Raw genomic sequence first — 26,274 nt, forward strand, 5'->3', positions numbered from 1 at the left:
AAAAGATGTGGAGAATGATTGGGAGGCCCAAAGAGTTCTATGTCATTTATGTCCTTTTCTTATTTGGTGTGGCATTAAAACTTGCTTTGTGTTTGTCCTCTAAAAGGCCATGACTGGGAAATCTCGTGTAGGGTCCATCTGCCTCCAGCAACTTGGTACTGAATAAAATTATGTTGTTTTAATTGAAGATCATGTGTCTGATTATACATTATGGTTCTTTATTATCTCAACATTAGAGAAAAGTCAATCTCATCTCTTCCTAAAATTTGTGAATTTCTTATGAATTAAAGCGATGAAATATCAAATCTGTAACATCTATGCTATATCTGTGGTCCATGAAATGATCACATATTATTTAGTTAAGGAAGAAGAATAAAGCGTAAATAATTTTATTGCTTAAGCGTTGAACTGACAGACATTACCTGCAATGTAATTTTATAATTAACATATTTAAATTCATTGACTGAAGGAAGTGTAAAAAGACTGTGGGTTCTATTATTTCTTTCTATGAAAAGTATAGATATGTTAATAATATTAATAGCATAAAATAATTTATTAGAAGGGCTAAATATAAATACACAAATCCCTCTCTTTATAGTGTGTGAAGGCCTTTGTGTTCTAAGTTCAAATATTACAGAAAGTAAAACTTCACATTAAAAGAAAAAGCACAATGTACACAATTTGTAAAAAAAAAAAAAAAAAACAAATCTCTCCCTTTTTTCTCCTAATTTGGAATGTCCAATTCCCAATTTGCTCTATGTCCTGTAGTAATTTGGCTAAAAGTCTTGATAGTGATAGTATTTGACTAGCTGGGGCCCAGGTCAGGAAGCAGACACACTGACTAATCCGAACGTCTGCTTGTTGCCTTGAGAAGCCACACAGCTCACATAAACAACAACACATAGAGACGGAATCACCTAGATATCATATGTGTCTGTTCCCTGAACTATGAAACACAAAACTCTGACTATATTATTTAAAAACTTCAAAATAACAAAACAATTGAAGATAAACATCATATAAAGGTAGGGCTACTTAACATTAGATCTCTTTGTACAAAAGCACTAATTTTGCACTTGCTACAGTATATACATCACGCAGGCTGTATTCTGATTTCCTTGGTGAATTTGCTCATTTTCTATTAGATCTAGTAGTTACTGTGGATATAGCTTTAATTTTTGGTGACTTCAACGTTCACATAGATAATGAATATGACACATTGGGATTAGAATTTATCGATTTTCTCAACTATCTTGGAGTCAGACAAAATGTGACAGGATCAACTCATTGCCATAATCATATGCTAGATTTAATTTTGTCATAAGGAGTTGATGTAAATACTATAGAAAATCTATATTCAGAGCAATGACAGCTCAGATCATTACCTCATCTCTTGTATGCTGCAATCAGCCAATGTTACTCAATCTACACCATGCTATTGTTCAGGTAGAACTATACTTAACTATACTTTCCACTAAAGATAGCTTCACTAATAATCTTCCAGATTTATTTGATGTACTCAGTAAGCCAAATGTCTTGAAGAACATGAGACATTTTGTGTCAAATTAAGTGACTCAAGGGGTCTTCCTGGGATGCCAAACGTACCTCTGAACCTGAGAATAGGCTAATGTCAAGTTGGCAGACAGAAATTGCCTGCGCCGCCCCAGACATACGGGTATAAAGGGAAGTGGGGCAGCGAGTGCCAGTCAGGATTTTGCACTGAGGAGCTGAAAATAAGGTACGCCATTTACAGTGGTAGGTCTAGTGCTGTGGCAGGAGGGACACAACGTCTCCTTCCCTCCCTCGGGGAATGGAGGTTATCTTAAAGCTATGAAACGTGTGAAGGCGGTCTTTCCCGGTCCTATTCTTTCATGGGAAAAAAAAGACACTGTGGAGGCCAAATCCTGCCCAGTGTAGGGGGAGGTAACATGTGGCAAATACACCACGAGGGTCGTGAAGCCGTACGTGGGAAATGGCGCGGTGGTAGGTCCAGCCTAATGAGGGGGGACTCTACAAGCACGGCGACCGGGGCAGCAGGGCTGCCCAAGGGAAACGCGGGTCCGCCGACAAGGGGACCATACCGCGGGAAATCACGGGGAGTTTGCCTGAAAAGGGAACTAAGCCTGTTCCCTTGGGACACTACAAATGCACCACTACAAATGCTCCACTGAATTCGCCGGCCAGAAGGCTAGGGAGGAGAACGTCCAGGGAGCGACGCTTAGTGGCTAACCTGGGATAGAAGGCGTACTGGATCAACTTGGTGAAGAGTTCTACCGGCTCGGACCTGACAAAACACGGGATGAGACCGACTCGACCTTGAGATTGTGAAATCTGGCAAAGGTATTTGGTGTTGCCCAGCCTGCTGCTCTGCAGATGTCTGCTAAGGAGATGCCATGGGCCAGTGCCCACGAGGATGCCACACTTCTCGTAGAGTGTGCTCGAACCCGCAAGGGGGCGGGCAGGGCCTGGGTGTGATAAGCTAAGGAAATAGCATCAACGAACCAGTGAGCTAACCTCTGTTTGGAGTTCCCATTCCGCCATCCGCCGAAGCAGACAAAGAGCTGCTCAGAACATCTAGAACGCTGCGTGCGGTCCAAATAGATACGTAAAGCACGTAAAAGACACAGCAACGAGAAGGCTGGATCTGCCTCCTCCTGGGGCAGCTTGCTTACATCCTCTCTCGATTCATATAAACACATTATTTCACATTTAGCTATATTAAGATTTAAACCAGAGGCTTCAGAGAATGTCTGTACAAGTTTTAATGCTGCACATAATTGTCACTTATCTTTCAAAAAAAGAACAGTATCATCCGCAAGTTGAGTTAATCTAATTTGTTTATTGAAAATGGTAATCCCTTGAATAGTTTGTGTATTCAAAACATTTATAGAAACAAATTCCACTACAATAAGAAACAAGAATGGGGATATAGGGCAACCTTGACATACTCCCCTACAAACTGAATCTTTTAGGATATTGGTAAATAGAGCTATTGATATTTTTATGAAACATTTTAATTATGGAAATAAAATTTTCACCAAAAGCAAAATTGATACTCAATCGTGTCAAATGCTTTGTGGAAATCTAAAAACATCATCAGGGCTTCAGATTCCACTAAATCTGAATAGTCTAGCAAATCCAAAATGAATCTTATATTTCAATTTATATGCCGGCCAGCCATAAATCCATTTTGACATTCGCTAATAATTTCACTTAAACCTTTTTTTAAGTGATTTGAGTATACATACGATAACACTTTATAATCCACCTTTAATAATGTTATGGGATGCCAATTATCTAATATCAAATTATCTTTATCAGGTTTAGGAAGTAGAGTTATTAATCCTTGTTTCATGGAAGTCGATATTTCTTTCGAATTGATAAATTCCTTATACATTTCAAATAAAGGATTTTCAATAATGTCCCAGAAGCAGATGTAAAACTCCATTGAAAGTCCATCTGTACCTGCCGACTTATTTTTATTCACTGAACTAATGGCTATTACCAACTCATTTTTCTTCAGTTCCTCATCGCAGAGATCTCGAAATTGAGTAGAAATAGATTGGATGGAGTATTTAATTGAATAAATTCAGAGCAACAAAAAATCAGAGCACTTATCTTTTTGCAGCACAGAGTAAAAGGATTCTACATATTTTGCAATCCGTTTTGGATTTGTAATAACTACATCATCAATTTTAAGGGAGGATATATTTTGTCTTTTATAGTTTCCCTTTTCTAAAGCAAAAAAGTACCTTGTATTTTTTTCACCTTTTTCTAACCACTTAGCCCTAGAACAAACAAATGCCCCTTGTGCCATATTAATATATATTTCTTATTTCTTATAGTCTTTTTTACAGTCCAATTCAGCCATAAGTGTCAATTTCTTCTCCAAATTACTTTTTAAAATTTGTTTACTAAGATAAATAGCCGACTGCCTAAATTAAAATTTTATTAATTCCCATTTATTAGTGTTTGTCATTTTTGTATCCTCAAAAACGTGCCACGCTATTAAATTAACTTGATTAACAAACCCCTTGTTATTAAGCAACTTTTTGTTTAACTTCCAATACACTTGTATACTATTATTCTTAAATTTACAACCAACAATTTACAATCATTTTGTGGTCTGAGAAAGGTGCATGACAATATGTATTTTCTGTCACATTCTGAATACATGTAGGGTTAATTAACCATAAATCAATTCTTGATTGGTAGGCTCTACAGGATCCAAGAGTAGAACTTTTCATTTGAATTTAAGAATCTTCAGACATCCACTAAAGAGAAATGTTCCATAAAAAGGTAGTAAGTTTAAATTTTGATGTAGAAACCATATGCGGGGGGAAGCAATCTAAAAAATAATCTTGGGTATCATTAAAATTACCTCCAATTATCAAAAAGGCACCCATATATTTTCCCATTAACGTTGATATGGTATGTACATTTTTTTTAGCTTGGGCTGAACTGTTATATCCATAAATATTGCTTAAAACAAAAAGAGAACCATCTAATTTAACAACAACAAATATCCATCTACCCTCACTGGATTTAACTGATTCCACTACGTCACCTTTGAACTTTTTTAGAAGAATAGCAACCCCAGATGCATGACAACAAAAGATTTGGTCACCCCACTGAGAATGCCACCACTTCACATCAGTATCACCTGAGTGAGTCTCTTGTAGTAAAATTATATTTGCATTACTGTGTCTAACGAAAATAAACATCGAATTTCTTTTAGTGCTGTCACATAAACCTCTAAAATTAAGAGAAATAATCTTTAAACTAATAAAAACTAAATCAGATTTAATTTATTTACTTTGATGTCAGAACATATTTTATTAGAACTTTGAAACAAAACACGTTTTACAAAACAGTAAGAATCAGTAGACTTTAAACTTCGAAGAGTTACAGCATCTGAATGAAGACTGCATGATTTAAAGGCTGTTCACACTATTTACGCCCATAAGGCCAGCATTCTCATTTGATAATCATATCTTGATGGTCGTTGAGACGCAGTTGAGATGTGACCGGGGCAGCCCAAGGGAAACGCGGGTCCGCGAAAGTAAGCGTTGTCTTACAGCAAACGTCAGGTCCTCTTCCAAACAAATCCTTTTTTCTTTGAGTACCGCATGATCCAGTGCAGCTTTCCACACTTTATCTTTGTAAGTGCGCATCGAGAACTGGATGATAACCGGTCTGGTGTTCTCTTTTCCAGCACCGGGACATCCAATTCTGTGAATTGTATCTACGTAGAAGCGGAGGACATCTACTTGGTCCGGAGTGAGAACTTTTGAGGATTTCAAGCACATTCTGTATAATATTTTCCCCTTCTGTATCTTTGAGATTGATTAAACTCAAATTCCATCTCCTGCTGTAGATCTCGGCTTGATCGCACTTGTCTTGAACTGTTCTGACAGTCTGCTCCATCTGCAATACTTTTTTATAATTTGTCTTGACACGTGTGGACAAAGGTTTCATCACCTCATCCACAAAATCTTTGAAAGATTGACAATCGTGATCGAATTTTGAGCAATCTGCTGTTCCAATGTCTCCAAGCGATCAGAGAGGCTATTAACGGCACAGAGAATATCAGTGTTAGAGACCTCTGAAACTTCGCCCTGACAGGGCTTTTTTGACATAGGTCTATTAATTGGAGAGTCTGAAAGTAGATCACATTCTTCAGATGTTTTCTCTACTCCAAAGTGTGAGGAAAGTGATTTTCTGTTTTTATTTTTTGGCATTTCTGTTAGTTTAGCACAATGGCTAATCAGTACAACTTTTAACTAAACAGTGAGTAGTCCACAATTGAGCTTGTTTATCAACATGAGAATTTGTGCATTCCTCGTTTTATGAGAGGGATATGTAAGTACCTCATGGTTCACATATTCGCCCAGAAGCTGCAAACTCCTCGAAAATATCTCAGAGCTCAAACCCACTGAACCATCCCCGAAGCCAGTCCAGCCCTGTGTGTATGTATGTGTACTGATCCAAAAAATATATATATATATTTACGAGTTTGAAAATGGATCAGCAGGTTTTGCACAAAATTGTGGAGTTTGTGCCTGCATATACCAGCTTTTGTGTATGATGTCATTAAGAGCACAAAGGAGACATCTTATCGGAATTTTCAAAGTCATGTTTATTTTTTATTTCAACTTTTCACTTACTAATAATACAATGGATAATCAAAAAACTGTATTAAATTAGAAAAATTCAGACTTTGAGCCCCACTGTGTAAATAGGCTAGAACAGGCAGTCATGCTTGGCATCACAAGCTTGCCAATACAAAACTCATACCTGTCAACACTCCCGTTTTTCCCGGAGTCTCCCATTTTTCACACCCATCTCCCACCCCCCTCCCGTTTTGTTATTTCTCCCGGGAAACTGCCATAATTTGTATGGCCCAAACCTCGTTATATGAATAATCACAACAATATATTATTCCAGAGGTTGTCCAGTTACCAGATCTTGTATGAAACGCATCCTGCTCACACAATCGACACATCATACAAATTTCAAAACATTTCAACCCATTTGTGACCTCAGCCTGGCAAACTACAACCCAGTTGTTGACAGGTATGCAAAACTGACAAATCTGCATAGATTACTTGGACACAGTTATGAAAGTTTTTATATTTTTCTTCAGAAAAATAATGCAGCAAGCTAAGAAGCATTTTCATGTTCATTAAGTAACTTTATATAAAAAAATATCTATTTTATTCTCATAACTAACTCCAGAATTGAGCTCCACTCTCTTTTGCATATGTTTCTTTTAAATCATAATAGTGAAGGATCTAAAACCGCTAAAAAAAAATATTTGAGACCAAACTCTCCTTGGACCAACTTACACAGACAGAAACTAATGTTAATGCCTGAAATAATTTTACATGACAATGTAGAAGACAGAAATTGCTTGCTAAAATGTCCAACAATTTGTTTGTCTTTCAAATATCTAAACATTTTTAAATAACAAAATGATCCTGCTACTAAAGGCAATTGCAATTCACTTGTAGTGCTTTTTATCTGCATCTATACAACACCATGGTTGTGGACTAATTCCTACCTATTGTTTGGGTGTAACTCTGAATTGATTTTTGAAAGTAAGCAGCGGTGTTCTTTTCTGGTTGAAATATTATGATATAAGCTTTTGGTATGAAATAGCTGAAGAGAATTGCATTAATACTAGCTAGCTGGGACATTGCATTAATAAGTATGAGGTATTTGCTTTTGAGAGTGATAAATGCTGTAAAGACTGCAGTATAGCTTACATAGTACAAAACAATACTAAAGGTTATTGATTTGGTCTCATTATAATTTGATGGTAGATCTCTTCCCATGTAGGAAAATATGAGACACAGGACACCAAACAACCAACATACTAACACAAGTGTACTAATGGTTACAGTACCACCCCTACCACAAATGAGAAGAATTTGGTCTTCAAAGGAAAATGTGTCCATGATGGGTTTGGGAGCTGCAACAGTCGCCCAAAACAAACAAGCAATTAAAACAATAACAGAAGAAAACAAAATGAACAGCCACTGGCCATTGTGCTTCACCCACAAGCTGTGCAAATAAGGGAACTTAGAAGCCATTTTGAAGACACAAACAATTTGAAAAGAACGAACGGTGAGACAGGAGAGACAGACAGTGAAGAAAAATCCAAATATGAAATTTCGCAAGATACACTTTGTATATGTTGGTTTTCCAAAGAAAAAGAACATACTTAAGCTAGACACAGTCAGAGATGCCAACATTAACAAACACATGCTACCACCAGCAGACTTCACCATAGGTGTATTATGATTGATAATGAAAAGACAAAGGATGGCAATTAAGAGAATAATCAGACATATTGCAGTAAATATGAACATGATGGAGGAGATTTCTGTGTAGTCAAGATAGACAACAGAGCGCATATTACATGCTGTGCTGCCCTCAACAGACCATTCAATCTCTTTGCATGGAACACAGGTAAAGGGGTCCCCTGAAAAACAGCAACATAACGTTTAGTAGCTAATACAGCCAAAACAGGCCCTTGTGATAAAAAAAAGGTAACAGTTGTCTCATATTCAGCATTCCAGTTATGTCTAAAATCACAAACTGGCACACCACTGATAATTTGTATGATGAGGTTTAGGTTCAATAAATCATAGAAAAATGTTACCGCATTACAGAAGCTGAGAATGGAGAATTGGTGCACCAGTCAGCCATATCAAAGGCTCTGTATAAAAAAAGCCATAATAAAAAACGAATTATATGTCTAACATGCCAAGCATGTCTAACATGCCAAGCATATCTGGAGTTTGTCAAAAGCTATAATAATTATAATAATAATAGTGACTCAGTTCATAGTGTGAACTCAAAAAGCACCATATCTAGAGTAACAGCACAGTATCATAATGAAACTTCATGTGTTTCTGCACCACCAAAATGCATTTGATTTGACACCACCTGATTGATTTGGGACATCAAATTACATAAATTAAAACTACTCAAATTACATGATATAGTGTTAACTTTATGATTATTAGATATAATACATTAACCCCTTAAACTCTGGTGAATTTTTTAGCTGCCACCTGCAACTGTCACACCCAAATTTAAAAGCTCATCTTACACACAAACAGTGGTCTATTTGCAAGAAATGTATCTAATTGTACAGAAAAAAACCCAAATTAAAAATATTAGTAATTCATAAATAATATTGTTTATGAATTACATGTTTACAATTACATGATGAACTTATTATTTCTTTTTGTCCTAACTTTGCAAGCAAATAATTCAGATTCTGTTTGCTGGTACTCCCTGGAAAAAAAATTTGTTTACTCCACTAGATGGCAGCAAGTACAAATATTTATTCCTAACACAGCTGAGCTCTCACACATGTGCTTGTCCATAGACATTAAGCAGCGAATTCACTTAATAGTCGCGCCACTTTTGTGCATGGTATTTCGGAGCAAAACCTGCATTTTATTCACTAACTGCCTTAAGTAAGCGCAATCAGCACGATCACAATCAGCATGAAATTATGCTGCATCTTCAGTATTTTTTTTTTAATCATTGTCATTCTATTCAAATATGCATCCTTTCTATGTTGGCTCATTATAGATTGCGCTTCATTTACAAAACTCTGTGCTATTTTCCCAGTGCAATTTAAATGTTGAAAGCAGGCAGTAAAACATCTCTGGTTACACATGTAACCTCGGTTCCCTTCTGTCACACACTCGACATTGTGTCGCTCCTGAGAGCCCCAGACATCTCTGATCTTTGAGAAAAGATCCAATAAAAATGTGCATGCCACTCCCCCGGGCATTGGCATATATATATATCTATATATATATATATATATAGATATATATATATATATATATATATATATAGGAGCTAGAATGTAAACACTCATTCAGACTTCTTCTTCGGAGCCGAGCAGTTGTATTTCACTGAGCTGAATTACTCTGCCAGCCATTCATCTCTCACTCTTACGAGCTGTTGGTTTCTATGGTTTCTATATCTCACACTGGTGTTTTGCAGAGAAACACCCCTGGGAGCTTCAGCAGCAAAGAGCATATTTTCCAATAAGAAAAAATTTGCATATTATCTCTAAAAGAGAATATTTCCTACTAAAAAATTTGGCACTTACGAAAGCATGTTTTTCAAGTTGTCTTTTCGTTTGTGTGTTTCCTTCACCAGAGGGAAAGCCACCCCAGCAGCTCCCCAGCTCGGTCCTTCTTCTGGAGTCGGTTGGCACTGGGGGCGATTTGGGGCCTTCAATGGGAGCTTCTCCACGGGAAAACCTCCTTGGACCTCCCATTCCCCAGCATGCTCTTATATGCCCCGGGTTAGGTGTGGTCTCTGTGGTGTCCCCCTCTTTGGAGGGACACCCAAAGAGGGTGGACCTTATATAGTCCCCAGCAAAACAATTTTGTTCCTTTTGGGGAGAAAGGAGAGAATGAGACGTTGTGTGCCTCCTGCCACAACACTGAACTTCCCGCTGAATTGGGACCTTGTCTCGGCTCCTCAGTGTGAAACCTGAATGAGTGTTTGCATTCCAGCTCCTTATATTATATATATTATATTATATATTTGGTATGTCCGGGGGAGTGGCATGCAAATTCCACTTGCCAATTTTCATTGGCCTTTTCTCAAAGATCAGAGATGTCTTGGGCTCCCAGGAGCAACCCCTAGTGTCACTACATCGACACAACGTTTCATTCCCTCCATCTGGGAATGGAGGTTACTCGTAAGAGTGCTCATACCTTGAAACTCTGAAGCACTAGTGTGGCCAGTTTTTGCAATGTCTCGTTCCCTTCTTCTCAAGGAACCTAGGTTACATGTGTAGCCGGAGATGTTCCCTTTCTTTCAGCTCACTCAACATTCCGACAAACGCTATGGGAATGAGTCCCATCACGCCACACTACCTGACGTTATGACCCCAGAAGGATAAATACTTGTTTTTATTAAGGATCTCCCGATCTAATCTCAAAGATCGATAATATCGCTTAATTGAGCTCCAACCTAAGCCTGATCCTTTGTTTTACGTCAGCTGTCACACAGGTGTTGTAAACGGAGAGCACAATTTGTGGCAGGACTACACGGCTAAAATGTCTGCAGTGTGGAAATAGTTTAAATTGGAAAATGAAAGCAGTCCAACAGCCACTTGTAAAGTTTGCAATGCAAGCATTTCATGAGGCAGTAGCAATAGAGCAGCATTTAGTACTACCAATTTGATACGGCACCTAAAAATAAACACTCAACAGAATACAGTGAGTTTACTCAGATAACTCTGGCAAAGGCTGTACCAGAGAAACACACACTGGATGACTCTGGAAACACACACTGGGTGCTTGGCCCCCAAAAATAAAAAAATAAACACTTTTTAAAAAGGGGAGCATACAAACTAAGAATAAAAATAGCAAAACACGTCGGCCCCTTAGATATTCTATGGGCGGTACACTGGCAAGGAAACAACAGGCAGTTTTTTATGTACGTCTATGGAAGACATGCTTTATTGAGCTGAATAAACTGCTTTTGTGAGGAGACAGCTCATCACTTAAATTGACCGCCTGTCAGGGTTTTGGAAGGGGCAAGGACTCAAAATGCAGAAACAAATAGAGTTTTATTAAAAAATGGAACAAATCCAAACTCAAAGTTTCATAGGACAAAAAAAAAAACAGTACCAGTGCGGAGAATTCAGATGACTGGCTGGGATGGAGAGGGGATGCCTCACTGACCACACTATCCAGGGTCAAATGGGCAGGACCAACAGGGGAATGGACAGGAATATAAATAAACAGGGAGAACAATGGCCTGTTGCACTAAGCCAGTTTCAGTGCCTACTTAGGTAAGTTTGAGTTTAGTTTGAACAAAATAAAAAGTTTTTTGGGGCTCAAGAAGATGGGTTGATTTTTACTGGTGTTCATTGCCATAGCAACTTGCACCACACAGCTAACCTGCTCTGGAGAAGGTTTTATTCTGGGTTACAGATTGGAAACTGATGCTGAACAAATCAGCTGTGAGTAAAGTTAAATCTCTGATGGAAATAATTCACTCCCCCTTTATCTCTCACTCCAAATTAAAGCATGCTTCCCTGGGAAATATATATATATATATTTAATTAATTTAGATTTATATTACGATTTAATATATTTTACGTACATATTAAGATATTATAAGATGTTTTTTTTAGAGATTTGGAAGCTTTTATCTTTTGAGCAGCACATTAAAATGTATTATTGAATTCCTTTTCATTTATTTGCATAATGCTTAGAATATTAAAAATAAAATACTGCTTTTATTTTCATACTTTAAAAACAAATTTATTGTGTGACGAGTCTTTGAATATTAACAAATATACTGGTAAATTTATATTGTAGACGTTCACACATTGCTTGCAATTAATTAAATTATATTAGGCTTTTAATTTATATTAATGTAGCATCTGGACCAATCAGACACACGCTTATTCATTATTTAAATAATAAGCCAACAGATGTCTCAAGACTGTAACAAGCAAAGATCCAAGTAGGCCCAAGCTGACTCCATTATATCTGCTCCCCCACTGATCATTTGCAAGCCTTTATATTGTCTTTGCAGCCACTGGACAAGCAAAGAGAGGACTCCCAGTGACATTCTAAGCGGGCGAGGTTAGCTGCATTCTATAGCAAAGAATGCATGACTCAAAGCCCAGAAACACATACTCTTCTTCATTAAATTATAGACAAACTGTCCATAATTTCACATGTATATCCCTAGGACATTTTGTATAGGATCAGTACTGTCTTGTAAAGTGTTTTTGTCACTGTTTTATGCATTACTTATGACAGGACTACCAGCTAATGTAAAATTATTTAGTATCATGTTTCCTACCAAATTAATCCTTGTGTGACATCCTGCACAACTTCTAGGTTACGGATGTAACCTCCGTTCCCTGATGGAGGAAAAGAGACGTTGTGTCGAAGAAGTGACACTAGGGGTCTCTCTTGAGCGCCTTTTGCATACAATGAGAAATTGGCAGACAAAATTTGCATGTCCCGCCCCCAGACATACGGGTATAAAGGGAGGGAAATGCGTCTGTTTCATTCAGGATTTTTCTGAGGAGCCGACAATGAGGTTCGGCCGCAACAGTGACTCGGTTCAGCGACGTGGCCGGGAGGACACAACGTCTCATTCCCTCCATCAGGGAACGGAGGTTACATCCATAACCTAGACGTTCCCCGTCTGTCCCTCACTTCGCCGGTGTGTCGAAGAAGTGACACTAGGGGTCCAATTTAAATCACGCCATGCGCTGAGCCATGTACGTGTACTGTTGACACAGGAGCGGGCAGGTATTTTACATGCCAAAGCAACCGGCTGTGTCAGGCTGCACGTAACCCTTCCCCAACGCCCCATAAAATCGTCAAAGCCTTCTGGTTCTTTACCCCCGACAGGGGGGAATAAGGCGACGTGCCAAACATGGGAGCAGGCCACGCCATACGCATCGGGGAAGGCTTTCTTTCCCAGTTTTCCTATTCTTTCAGGGGGGAAAGACCCTGCGGAGACCACACCTGCCCAGACTGGGGGAGGTATAGAGTTGTGAAATACATCACATGGGCTTTTAGGTCACATGTGGAGAATGGCACGGTGGTAAATCCTACCTCATTGGCAGGGAGGAGTTGCTACAAACACGGCGACTAGGGGCCAGTGGGAACTGTCCAAGGGAGATGCAGGTCCGCTCGCAAGGGGACCATAGTGCGGAAAATACACACAGGGGGGAAGTCCACATAGGAGCCCGACCTGTGGAGCACCTATTCCAGTACAGGGTATATTCAGTACCCGCATTGGATGTGGTCGGCGAATTCCTCTGCTGAATTCGTGGAGCAGAGGGCTAGGGAGGAGTTATTCAGGGAGCCGAGTTAGTGGGATCTCCTGGGATAAGAGTGCACGATTTTATCTCAGCAGTCCTGCTGGAGTGGGTGCCCCCGTGACCCGACTTAGGATAAGCGGTTGAAGATGGATGGATGGATGGATATATATATATATATATATATATATATATATATATATATATATATATATATATATATATTTTTTTTTTTTTTTTTGTACAGCCACCTGTATATAGGCTTTTTTTTATTACCTCCCATAGAAGTCACAAGCACTTCCAATAAGTAATACATTTCCTTTCCGTACTTTGATTTTGAAGGGATTACATTTAGATTGTATGTATTTATATGGTTCATATAGATTCCCAGGCTGACTTCTCACACATCATTTGTCCATGCCCATGAAGAGGCCATACCTCTAGTTGAATATGCTTTCACACCAATAGGGCATCTCACGGCCTGTGATTCATAAGTGAGGGCACTCGCATCATTCGCCTTTCTGGGTTTGACGGTGGCTTTTGAAAGACCCAGCCCAAATACCAGGCATGAGCTGTCAACCAACAGCGCCTGCATATCACACACTTGTTTAACTGAGGCCAGAGGCAATAGGAGTGCACACATTCCAATGGTTCTAACAGGGGGCTAGTGAACGTCTTCAGAACCAGGTTTAAATTCCAAACTGGGACTGTAGCAGGGGGAGGGGGTTTAGGTGCCTCGCTCCCCTAAGGAACTGAAAATTAGAACATTTCTGCCCATAGAGGTGCCAGCCTCCGGGGCGTGTATGGCAATATAGTTGCTACATAGTTGTTGATGTGGTGAGATCCATGTCCAGCCGCTCTTGGAGGAACGTGAGGATCTCAGCTATGGAGCAGTTCACCGAGTCTTCACCACGCAAAAAGTACCAATTTGTTAACAAACGTCACTTAGCACATAGAAGTGTCTCACAGACAGCGTTGCAGAATGGCATTCACCCCAGTGGAGCATGAAATTTATGTAAGCTACCACTGTCATGTTGTCTGATCGAATCAGAACGTGGTTATTCACTACCTCAGAATGCAAAGACTTCAAGGCTAAGAGACAGCTATTATTTCCAGACAACTGTAGTGCAATGTGCCGAATGCTGGTCGCCCACCACACAGTGCACCTCAGCCTGCGCTGAATGCATCCATGATTACCACCTTTTACCAGAAGACCTGATGTTAAAAGGTTGGATTTATCCAAGGTGCTAGAGCAGCCAGACAGTGGTAAGTTAGGTCAATGTGCCCCTGATGCCAGGCGTGCCACCAGCGTTGGAGAGGTCTCATGTAAAAGACCTAAGAGTGTGATGTTGGATGCTTTTAACCCAGATGGCATGCCATTTGTACAGCCTGGGCCTCAGAGTAGTAAATTCCTCTGCCCACACAACAGAGCCTCTGATCAGGCTAATAACAGCTCATCATAGAGGTAGTTCAAAATGTGCACGTCACTCAGCTTCAACGGAGCGAGTGCTGCATCAATACACTTTGAGAGTGTGGAGAGCCAAAGAATGTACTCTGAATTAATAAGCTGTTTTGAATTAATAAGACTGTTTTTGAAAATCCCATTCGAGGGATCGACATGGTGCAACTTGCACAGAGTTTGTGGGTAAAAGAAGCGTGAAGAGCTTCTTCGAGTGTAATGCAATGAGCGCTTTTCTCTTTATGAGAACTTCATTTATTTTAAAACAACACACAGAAGCAACATTCTGTGTAATATCCCAGTCTCAACAAACTCCGGCAGGGTAAGGGAGAGAAATTTGAATATTGAATGCATCACAAGTGCTTTTTCTCTTTTTTGTAAGAATCTTAGAATCTCTGTGAATCTCTGTGTTTCATTGCGGTGAATTCTGGCAGGGAATGAGCAGAGTGTGAATGTGTGTGTGTGTCTATTGCAACAAGCATTTTCTCTTGTGTGAGAGAACATTAGTTGTGTGAAAACAACACACAGAAACACATTTGTGTATCATTCCAGCGACCTACAGTCAGCATATGAATGTGTGCATCTCAATATCTGCAACTAGCATATTTCTGATTTTAAAAACAAAGTTTATGTGAACACAATACATAGAAACAGCCTGCTTGAAGCCTCCCGGGCCAACACCAGCGGGTAGGGGAAGCGAACAGCATGTAAATGTGTGAGTGTGACAATCACTTTCTCTATTGTGTGAGAAGATTGATTATGTGAAAATCACCATACAGAAACAACACACATTTAATCTCCCAGCTAACTCCGGCAAGGAGGGGAAGTGAACAGCATGTGAATGCGTGTGTTTCAAAAATATGCAGTATGAGCAGACAAACCAGTGCTTTTTGTATTGTGTGATAAAATCATCACACAGACACAACACACAATGCAATCTCCTAGTGAACTCCGGTGATGAGGGGAAGTGAACAGCATGTAAATGTGTGCTTGCTGAGCATGTGCAGCATGAGCAGACAAAACCAGTGCTTTGTCTATTGTGTTGAAAATCATCAAACAGAAACGTCACACATGCAATCTCCCAGTGAACTCCTGCGAGGAGGGGAAGTGAACAGCGTGTAAATGTACACGAATGTAGAGGATGTGCAGCATGCACAGACTCAAACAGCGCTTTCTCTATTGTGTGATAACATTGTTTATGTGAACAACAGTGCTGGGCGTAATGCGTTACAAAGTATCGTGTTACTGTAATCGAATTACATGTTGCGTTAACGCAGTCGTGTATTTTTTAAAGTCTTTAAAAAATAAGTAATATAATTACAGTTACAGACATGAATGAAATTACGTTACTTGGATTACACATTTATTGCTAAGACAATAATATTCATTAAGTAGAATGCACACATACAAGTGCCTATGTTGGCACTTGTATGTGTGTGGCTGTGTAAACAAACCACCATGGCATATAGAGGACAAGTATGGAGGGCGATGGCTGATGAGTGAGCGTTGTTTATTCAAATTGAAAACAAAAGTGAAGCGTTTCAAGATTTCATGTGCTCACAAACAATCTCAGCGAGCCCTGGCTGAGTCCGCCGACAAAATCCTCAAATATCGCGTCTCACTCGGGTGTCTCTCTGCAGCTATCGGGGAGGAGAGGGAATCGGTTTCAGGTGTATATGGAAAACAGTGCTCGTTCCTGTCTGACACAGGGATATATCGCAGAAAGGCGTCTTGAAAAAGACATCACTAAGCAAATGGCTTTTTATGTTCTTTATGTACTGTACACAATAAAACACAAACATAATGCAATAGCATTATAGATGGGCAAGTGATAAAGGATACTCAATTACCATCCCAGCTTTCCTGCCGGGGATGAGTTTTTTTTTGTGAGAACAAAAGACACAGAAACATATTTGTCTATCATCCCGGCATACCCAGCGAGGATGAGAATCATATGAATGTGGCATCTTGAAGCGAGCGCGTTTCTGTTTCTTGCAAAAACATTCTCTATTTGATCACAATGCAGAAACTATTTGATGTCTTTGGTGCAGCGGGGTGGGGTTATCCGCGGGGTGCTGATCTGAAATAGAGTCACCAGTGACTTTTTGTTACACGCAGCGTCATCTTGAGACAACCATGAAATTTCGTGTCACATCAATGTCATGGCACATTTCAGCTTGAGTCGACGGCTAATTTTGAACTGCGGTCCTCTGACTCTAATGCCAAAACTTAACACGCCAGTTGGATCTCCAGGAAGAATGGTGCTGCCCTTTGGCCGGACTGAAGGACCACTCATCCAGGTGAGATATTTCTGGGGACCACTATAAACCTAACTTTTAACCACATGTGAGGGGACGTGAATCAGCACCTAACAGTGGTATGCGCACGCTCCTCACCCTCATTGGGGCAAGGGATGGCGACATCCTCCGTGGACCACTCACTCATATATGTTGCTGCGAGGGACATGGTGTAATCCCCATAATCAAAACCACCAATGTGATAAGGCAATGCGAGGGCTGGAGCTCATCACACGTAAACTGTACTGGCGCAGGCACTACATCGGAAGATTGAGGGAATAGCGGGCCTTGCGCTGGCGCGGGATCTTCCTCGACTTCATCCAACTCAACCTCATGGCCCCACTGTGCCTCCCTGTGTGAACCCTTGGGGTGGGAGGACGCAGGAGGAGGGATCGTCCCTCAGAATTAGCAGAACGTCCGGAGACTCATGCCCCTGCTTCGGCATGGGCTCGGCCCAGGCAGAAAATGCAGCTCTCATGTTCATCTGAAAGAGAGATGTGCCACTCGCATTCGGAACACTTGTGGAACATAATTTTTAAAAAGATGCGTTCCCACAAGCAACTTTTTTTCAAGTGTTTTAGATCACGTGGACAGAATATTATATTATATATATAAGGATTATATGTATATTTTTCTGCAGGCACTTAGGTCAGGTGATTAACATCCTGATGCATCTGCAGGGAAGTTCCATCTGCCTGTCGTTGGAGAAGGAATTCCTTAAAAGCATTTTCCGCAATGTCGAGAGAACTGAATCGAAAGGGAACTACACAACAGCTTTTCGTCATGTTTTTCATGGTTAAAATAGCCAAATCTATTGGATATTTCTCTCCATTTTCCTCATAGGAATGTATGAGTAACTATGGTAACAGTGCTTTGCTTTCCACTACGAGTGGACGAGGTTGCTGACTGTATCTATGGGAAATGTTTCCGTTGTGTTGCTGGATCAATATTAGTTTTTGTTATATATATTTCTCAACATTTTCATTGTTACTTTGTGAGTGTCTTAAGAACTCATAATTCAAAATGATGATGATGATTGGATCATTAGCATCAACATCATTATTAATAATAATAATTTGTTTTGTTCATTTTTCTATGGACATTTGTGCATGCCAACATGAATTCATTTGTTGTGTTTCTACATTTCACACAGTTCTCTACATTTTTGCCTGGAAGCGGCACTCTCTAGGTGTTGGCTAGCTGCTTGCCACTATTTCTTATGGTAATGCTGACATTTTTAATCTAAAATTATTGGTTGTTTTTTTGCACTGAATTAAGGATTGTAGTCAGAGTATTCATAATATCCATTTGTTATTTGAAGGAATTAAGTGCTAACATTAGTTATTTTTCTCCATTAACCGACATCTTATTGAGTTTTGTGTTCCTTGCCATAGTCACCTTCGGCTTGCTCACTGGGGTTATAAATACAAATAGCATTTAATTACTTATTTTTAAACACAATTCACAATCTTTTAGAAGAAGAGTAGCCCAGACCGAACTCCAGGCACGTTTCCCTATCAGAGAGCGCTTGCAGGTCCCCTACCCTCTTGATGGAGGTGAGCGCCGTCAGGAGGGTAGTATTCAGAGAGAGTGCCTTAAGCTCCGCTGACTCTTAAGTGCTCAAAGAGAGCCCCTTGTAGGCCTTGCAGGACTACAGAGAGGTCCAACGAGGGAACGAGGTGCGATCTGGAAGGATTCAAACTTCTGGTGCCTCTCAGGAACCTGATGATCAGGTCATGCTTTCCTAAGTACTTACCGCCCACTGTGTCTTGGTGTGCAGCTATAGCAGCTACATACACCTTCAAGGTGAGGGGGACAGCCATCACTCCAACCTCTCCTGCAGAAAGGAAAGCACCAAGCTGACTGCTCATCTCTGGGGGTCTTCACGCCAGGAAGTACACCACTTAGTGAACAGATGCCACTTCAAGTCAAACAGGCGCCTCATAGAGGGGGCCCTACCCTGAGTGATTGTGGTAGGTAGATTGTGGTGGTAAGCCACTGAGGTCTTCCACGTCCTGTCCAGGGGCCAGACATGGAGGTTTCAGAGGTCTGGTTGGAGAACCAAGTCTGGGTGGGCCAGTAGGGTGCTACTAGGATTACCTGCTCCTCGTTCTCTCTGAACTTGCACAGGGTATGTGCAAGCAGGCTCACTGGGGGAAATGCGTATTTGCGTGATCCAGGAGGCCAGCTTGGTTCCAGTGCACCTATACCGAGGGGCGCCTTGGTCAGGGCGTACCAAATCGGGCAGTGGGAGGATTCTGGGGAGGCGAACTGGTCTACCTGTGCCTGCCCGTATCGACTCCAGATCAGCTGGACCACCTGAGGGTGGAGTCTCCACTCTCCTTTGTGGGTACCCTGCCATGACAGCACGTCCGCTGTGGTGTTGAGGTCACCCGGGATGTGAGTGGCTCACAGCAACTTGAGGTGCTGCTGACTCCAGAGGAGGAGACGGCAGGCGAGTTGCGACATGCGAGGGGAGCGTAAACCACCCTGGTGGTTGATATATGCTATCATTGCCTTCCATTATCTGTTCGAGCCAGCCCATGCTTGCCCTTGATCAATGGCCAGAACATCCAAAGGGCGAGCAGTATTGCCAACAACTCGAGGCAGTTGATGTGCCAACGTAGCCGTGGGCCCATCCAGGAGCCGGTAGCTGCGTGCCCGTTGCATAGAGCACCCCAGCCTGTCTTGGAGGTGTCGGTCATAACCATGACGCACCTGGAGACCTGTTCTAGGGGAACCACCACAGGGGCGCTTAACCTACCAAAGAGAAATGGTGGACGGTGGTCGGGGAGACGGCCGTACACACCGGTTATGTGACCCAGGGAATGAGAGAACTGTTCTTTTGTTAAATGTTTGGGTACCACAGCAACAGAGCGTACAGCAAAACAAAATGAAAAGGGAAAACATTTATTCTCCTCCCGGCCCTCCACCGGGGTATGAAGTGGTCTATGTACTAGCTCCATACTTGTACAGCAGGTCTTCTCGTCCCTGGGTCACCCGTCTCAGGGCCTCTTAGAAGTCTTCTTTTTAGCAGGCGGCCGTGAGATGGGTGGCGTCTGCTTCCTGCGGGGGGCTCGAAACTGGGGCGGGTCTGCAGGTGTGGGCTGAGGCGGAGCCGGTGCAGCCGCTGCAGGGGGACGCCCTTGGCGACATGCAGACGGGGTGCGGGATCTTCAGCAGTGCCTGGGCAGGATGTGTTGGGTGGCCTCCATCTGCTGCTTCACCGGCGAGAACTGTTGGGCAAAGTCTCCAACGGTGTCGCTGAATAGGCCAGCCTGGGAAATAGGGGCGTTCAGGAAGTGTGTCTTGTCAGCCTCTCGCATCTCGACTAGGTTGAGCCATAGTTGGCGTTCCTGGACCGACAAAGTGGACATAATCCGCCCGAGAGACCATGCCATAGGGATTGATGCCGGATTGATCCTGCATCAACTACCCTCGTGCAGCTCTTTCAGCACCTTGGCTTGGTGTACTTGCAGGAAAGCCATGGCATGCAGGGTGGAGGCAGCTTGCCCAGCGGCACCGTAGGCCCTGGCATGTAAATGCTCATCACCTTTGCAGGCACCGAACAAGAGGTCGAACTCGCCCTGAGATGAGCTGGCACACTCATCCGGGAGCAAACGAGCATGCTGGGGAATGTGAGGTCTGTGGAGATTTACCTTACGGAGGTGGTACCATTGTGGTCCCCAAATCGCCCCAGTGCTAGCTGCGCTGGCCTCATACCCGTGGGTAGAAGGACCAAGGCAGGGAGCCACTGGGGTGATGTGCTAGCTTACGAAAGCAAGCTGCGACCACAACGTTGCCATGGTCATGTCCTCGCAATGAGGACATGACACATCCACAAAAGATGTCTCGGCGTGGGCAGTGCCCAGGCACGAAAAACGGCAATCGTGGCCGTCTGAAGGCGAGAGATAACAACTGTATCCAGGAATAACACACAACTGGAAGGTCATCTTTAAAAATGTGCGTCTTTTGCCCCTCTTTTAGAATATACACTTTCAGGTGAAAAATACTCTTTTAGAATATACTCTAGTAGATCTGCCGAAGCGCCCAGGGGCGATCTCTGCAGTGCACCCAGGGGAGAAAGCCGATGTAATGCACTGTAAGGCTCCAGCAGAGGTGAAATGGAAGCCGTGGGAAATTCAGCTTGCTGAATCATCGACTGCTCGGCTCCAAAGAGAAAATCTGAATGAGAGGAATGCACACCAGCTCCTTTATTCCCATATGTCCGTGGGAGTGGAATGCAAATACCACTTGCCAATTCCTATTGGCCTTTTATCAAAGATCAGAGGTGTCTCGGGCTCCCAAGTGTGACCCCTAGTGTCACTACAGTGACACAATGTAGAGTGAGTGACAGATTGGAACTGAAGACATAAGGCAAAAAATATATTTTATTTTAATAATGACAATATTTAATTATGTACATTTACTTCAAGGTTTAACTACTCATTCTTTCTTCTAAAGCCTGTTTCATTTAGTTTATTTCCTAATGTTAATTAATGCATTAACTAACGTACATGTACTGATATGTAATTAAGGTGACTGTTATCAATGCATGAATTTAAATGACTCGTGTTGTAGTTAATGTTAGCTCTTCATTCATTCCTGATTAGTCTATTCCTTAACTCATCATTAATTTATGTGGAAGTAACTAGTAGCTCAGGTAATAATTCATGATTATTCATGTATTTTTATTATAAATTGTTACCCAGTTTTTGGCAGCAGCTGTGTTTCTACATGCTGTGTAAATGTAAAAATGTCTAACGAGAAGTTAATTGTGCCAACTCTCTCCAAGCTTCACCCATTGGTTGTTTGTGTCAAACATCACTCATTCATGTGCATGAGCTTTGGTGTTAACCACAAACTCGGGATAAAACTCTAAGTTGACAGAGAACATTTGTACCAAGCTTCTTGATATTGTTGAAACTGATTTGAACCGGTGTGGCTCTATCTAGTTTTCTTAATCTGAAACTTACTCTGAAACTCTGAGTTTGTTCAACTAGCTTACAGGCCTAGGGAAGCAAACAAGGAGGGTAACAAAGAAAGGCAGGTGTAATTGATGAACCGATAACACGGCAAACAAGGGGGAGGGGTTATCACTCAAGACAGCATGGAAAGGAGTGGCAATGAAAAACAAATAGCAAAGACATGCTCACATACGCACACACACACACACAACAGAACTGACATGAGAGCACATGACAATGAAAAAAAACCAGTAACAACATAGCCATGTGCACATACACAACAAGAGAAACACAACTTGAGTGTCAGAATCCAGCCACAAAAAACTATAAACAAGACCAATAAATGTGGCAGGATCCTGACAGCCTGTCCACTAATCTTCAACGTGTTTTACACTAAACTATCCATTTGAAATGAATGATGTGTGGAGATATGTTTTTTTTTTTATAAGAGAAGATAGACAATTTTGTGACGGGTCAGTTTATGTCTCTTCCCATTCATTTCTGTGGTATCGGTGATTTATTGTAACACGCTAGGGGACCGTTATGCCTTCTCATATGATGGAGGTTGTTATTTCAATAAATAAAATAATCTCTTACCAGGCTCAGCTGGGGGAGCCATTTCCACTCTAGCTAAACGGCATGAATATAATGCCAATATCAGTTAGCTATGTGTAATAGAAGTCATTTATTAATTTAGTAAAATTGGTAGATATTTGTTGGGCAATGTTAAAACAAGGATATTGATTCAACTGTAAAATTAATTATTAAGTGTCTTTGAAGCCCATCCTGAGTTGACTGTGGAAGTCCACATAGATGCAGTGTCTTTTGTTATTTGGATGATAAAGGCTTTAGTTGACAGTAATGTATTGTTTTTTTAAGCAAAGTGATGCAAGCAGTGGTCAGAAAACTGATACTCTCTACAGTGATGTTTTCATGGTGCATGCAAAAATCGCTACAGTAGTGTTTCCCTTATGAGAATGCCCTGACAGTAAAGTTTTGAGGTGGTAGTATGGACTGAAAAGTCTGAAATACCAAGGTGTCATTGAAAAGTGCACTACATACTTACGAGAATAATTCACATAGCTGTTTCTTGGGCATTTTTCACACCGAAAACAGCAATCATGGAATCCTTCGGGTACCTTTGAAAATCCCTCCTTACACTCAGCAGAGCAATTTGATAAAGGAACCTTTATGAAATAGGAAAATGTGTTGTTAAAGGTAATTGGGATAGCTAAATGTTTAGATAAAGGCTCACCAAGAAAGACAACTTACAGAATTGTTATGCCAGGGCAAGAGAGAGCTGTTGATGGTAAAGGTAATTTCTGGATATGTATCATATGTGCCCACCATCTCAAACCATGGAGGATTTCTTTCAGTATGCCAGAGAATGACTGCATAATTGACAGTTGGATCACCATTATCATCATATTTTACCTGACGACCATTGAGTGGAAAATCCACTTTCTTCATTTTTTCCAGAAGCTGTTGTATAATGTGAAGATTTTAAATTTTTTTATTTAATTTCTAATAGAAATGTACATAATTCATATTAATTTATGCAATTTATTAATAAATGTTAAATGATATTTAAATAATACTGTAATAATAATAATAACAATTTATATTAATTATGTATTAGTTAATGAACATTACTTGATATTGAATCTTTTCATGCACATTCAAATGCATTCACTCACCATGTATGGCCTAACTGTTGTGTTTTTGTGGCATTCGCTCATTTCGCACTGAAGAGCTTTATGTAATCCATGAGCTATGGTATATATGGCAGCATAGATGCCAAAGGAGAATGTGGGATTTTCATTTATAATCTCCTGTGCTGTCAATGGTGTGCAGCTTTCACAAGCTTGATTACAGGTATAACTCTGGACTTCAATGCTATAATTATTGTGTATATCCGATGCTCCTTTGACTTTATAGATGAATTCATCAAATCCGGGCAATGTCTGTAATCTCTCTGTAATGCCAATAACTGTACCGATTTTGTCTATTCCTGACTCTCTTGGAAGCTGTTGATCCATAGACCATGTTTCACCTGCAATCCAAACTTTGTTTCGGATGTTGTTTGCTATTGCTGCTTTAATTATGTTTTTTGCAACTTGTGGCACAGCGAAAATCACAATGACATTGATTTTGAGCAAATCAATTTTTTTAAGTGCTAGACTGTAGTTTGCCTCTAGGCTAAGAGCCTCTTGATAGGCCAAACAAATGCCAGTATTGCTAATATACTTGTTAAACTGTCTCAGGCCGTCCTCACTGTAATCGTCTTGACCACCAAGAAAGGCAACCCAGTTCCATCCAAACCACTTAATGATGTGAATAATCATCTGTATCAGGTCTTTGTTGCTGGGGATTGTTCTTATAAAAGAGGGATACTGAAGTTTATTACTTAATGCATAGCTGGAAGCTCCATAATTCACCTTTGGAAAAGAATAAAACAAAATGTTCACAAGTCATTTGTTAAAGTTGTATATACTGTATATACCTGTATTTATCCACAACTATAATATGGTACTGTACAGTCTGATGGTCCTGAATACAGTGTATGAATTATGTGTATTTCTTTATGTAAATGGTATAAAGATAAATTTACCATTGGTATAAGATCAACTGTGAACAACGGTGCAATCGTCATTGAGCTTGCATATGGTCCTATTGAAGCAATTACTTTAGGCTGATGGTTGTTGTGCATTTCTTTAGGTTTTATTGATCCATTCTCTGCGATAAAACTGAAAACTGCCGGGAAATTCTTTGTTGCAGAACAATGGTCAAAAATCTCATAGCCTAGAGAAACACTAGGCAGGAGGGTGGTGGAGTTATTAATCTCCTCAACAGCAAACCTCATCACTTGGAACATCTGATAGCCAGATACTGAGAATGTGTGCCTAGAAAACATGAGTACAGAAGATTAATTGCACAGACATTTCAGTTTAGAAACACGAGAATGCACAACATTAAGCATTGAGGAAATGCTGGTTTAATATACAACACTGCCTTGCAAAACCCATAGACTCAGAGTGTGATAAGAATTTAGTTGAAGGCAGATGAAAAAGAAAAAGGTCTTTGCTTACCTGGAACATTCAATCATCCCTGGGGTGGACAGGGGTGTAGCATGATCCACTTCATGTGAAGCAAAAAGACCACCCAATAAATAATCTCCCTCCAAGCTGAACTCAGATGATGAGGAAGAAACCTTGAGTAAACAAACAATAAAGCACAAAAGGAAAGTGTAAATGCTACTCAGAAGCATGATTTCAGTTGGACCATTAGTAGTGAAAAATTGATTTTCCGTTCATTTGAGAGAATTCAGGCTCATATACTTCACTTTAATTTGTTTAAAACACATTTCAATTTGCTTAAACCACTATTTTCACTATTACAAATGTCCATAACTATAAAATCACAAACCATATGTCAGTCAGTTAAGTAGAGCATTACACCACACCACAAACAACAGAAAATGGAAAAAGACACTTTAACTTGCATTTGGACAGTGGAATTTAGCAGCACTTATTTACCTCATTACTCATTCAAATTATACATTGATATAATCCAATTGTGTTATTTGTTACCAAATTTAGAAGAGTCAGTCTATAGTATAGAACATGTTTATCCTGATTACCAATATCTTCTCATCCAAAAAAAGTTAGCAAAATTAAGCTGTCATGAAATAAACTGTTTAACTACAGCCATCTGAACTTTCAGATTTTATATTTGCATTAGAATAATCACTCTTAAAGGTTTCCTACTTTAGATGTGTGCATACTATAGAGATTACATGTGTAATGTTGGTGTCTCGGAGTGAAAGAGGAAGAGAGGAGACGCAGGAGTGGAATCTTTAAATCTTTTAATTATTATCGTTGGAGTGGAAACAAACAATAAATCGTAACATCAAAACTTAACTCAACGTAACACTTCATAAACACAGCGCAACACTTCAAGGACTGACCAATGATGAATAAAACTAGAGTGTATTTATACACAGAAAACTAATGAGGGAATGGAATGATGAGGGTAGGGTGACTGGGGAATGACCTCTGTGGTCGTGACCATGGGCAGAGGCTGGGGAATGACTTCCGTGGTCCTGAGCATTGGCAGAGACTGAGAAACGACCTCTGTGGTCATGAGCATGGGCAGAGACTGAGAAAGAGGAGTACTTTTCCTTCTCCTGCTCTTCCGACCAGCAGGGAG

General features: G+C 40.6%; 1 protein-coding gene across 1 annotated transcript; it reads right to left on the bottom strand.

Moving 5' to 3' along the window:
* Window positions 1–23,052: 23,052 nt before the first annotated feature.
* Window positions 23,053–25,226, bottom strand: LOC127658252 (taste receptor type 1 member 1-like; the record flags this gene model as incomplete). Its single annotated transcript, XM_052147452.1, has 5 exons — window positions 25,155–25,226; window positions 24,677–24,968; window positions 23,763–24,503; window positions 23,338–23,547; window positions 23,053–23,252 (listed from the first exon to the last, which is right to left on the bottom strand). Coding segments are annotated over exons 1-5 (1,460 nt in total), but the record flags the coding sequence as incomplete, so codon positions are not given.
* Window positions 25,227–26,274: the final 1,048 nt, after the last annotated feature.

This window comes from Xyrauchen texanus, chromosome 17 (assembly GCF_025860055.1).
Source record: "Xyrauchen texanus isolate HMW12.3.18 chromosome 17, RBS_HiC_50CHRs, whole genome shotgun sequence".
Taxonomy (NCBI): Eukaryota; Metazoa; Chordata; class Actinopteri; order Cypriniformes; family Catostomidae; genus Xyrauchen; species Xyrauchen texanus.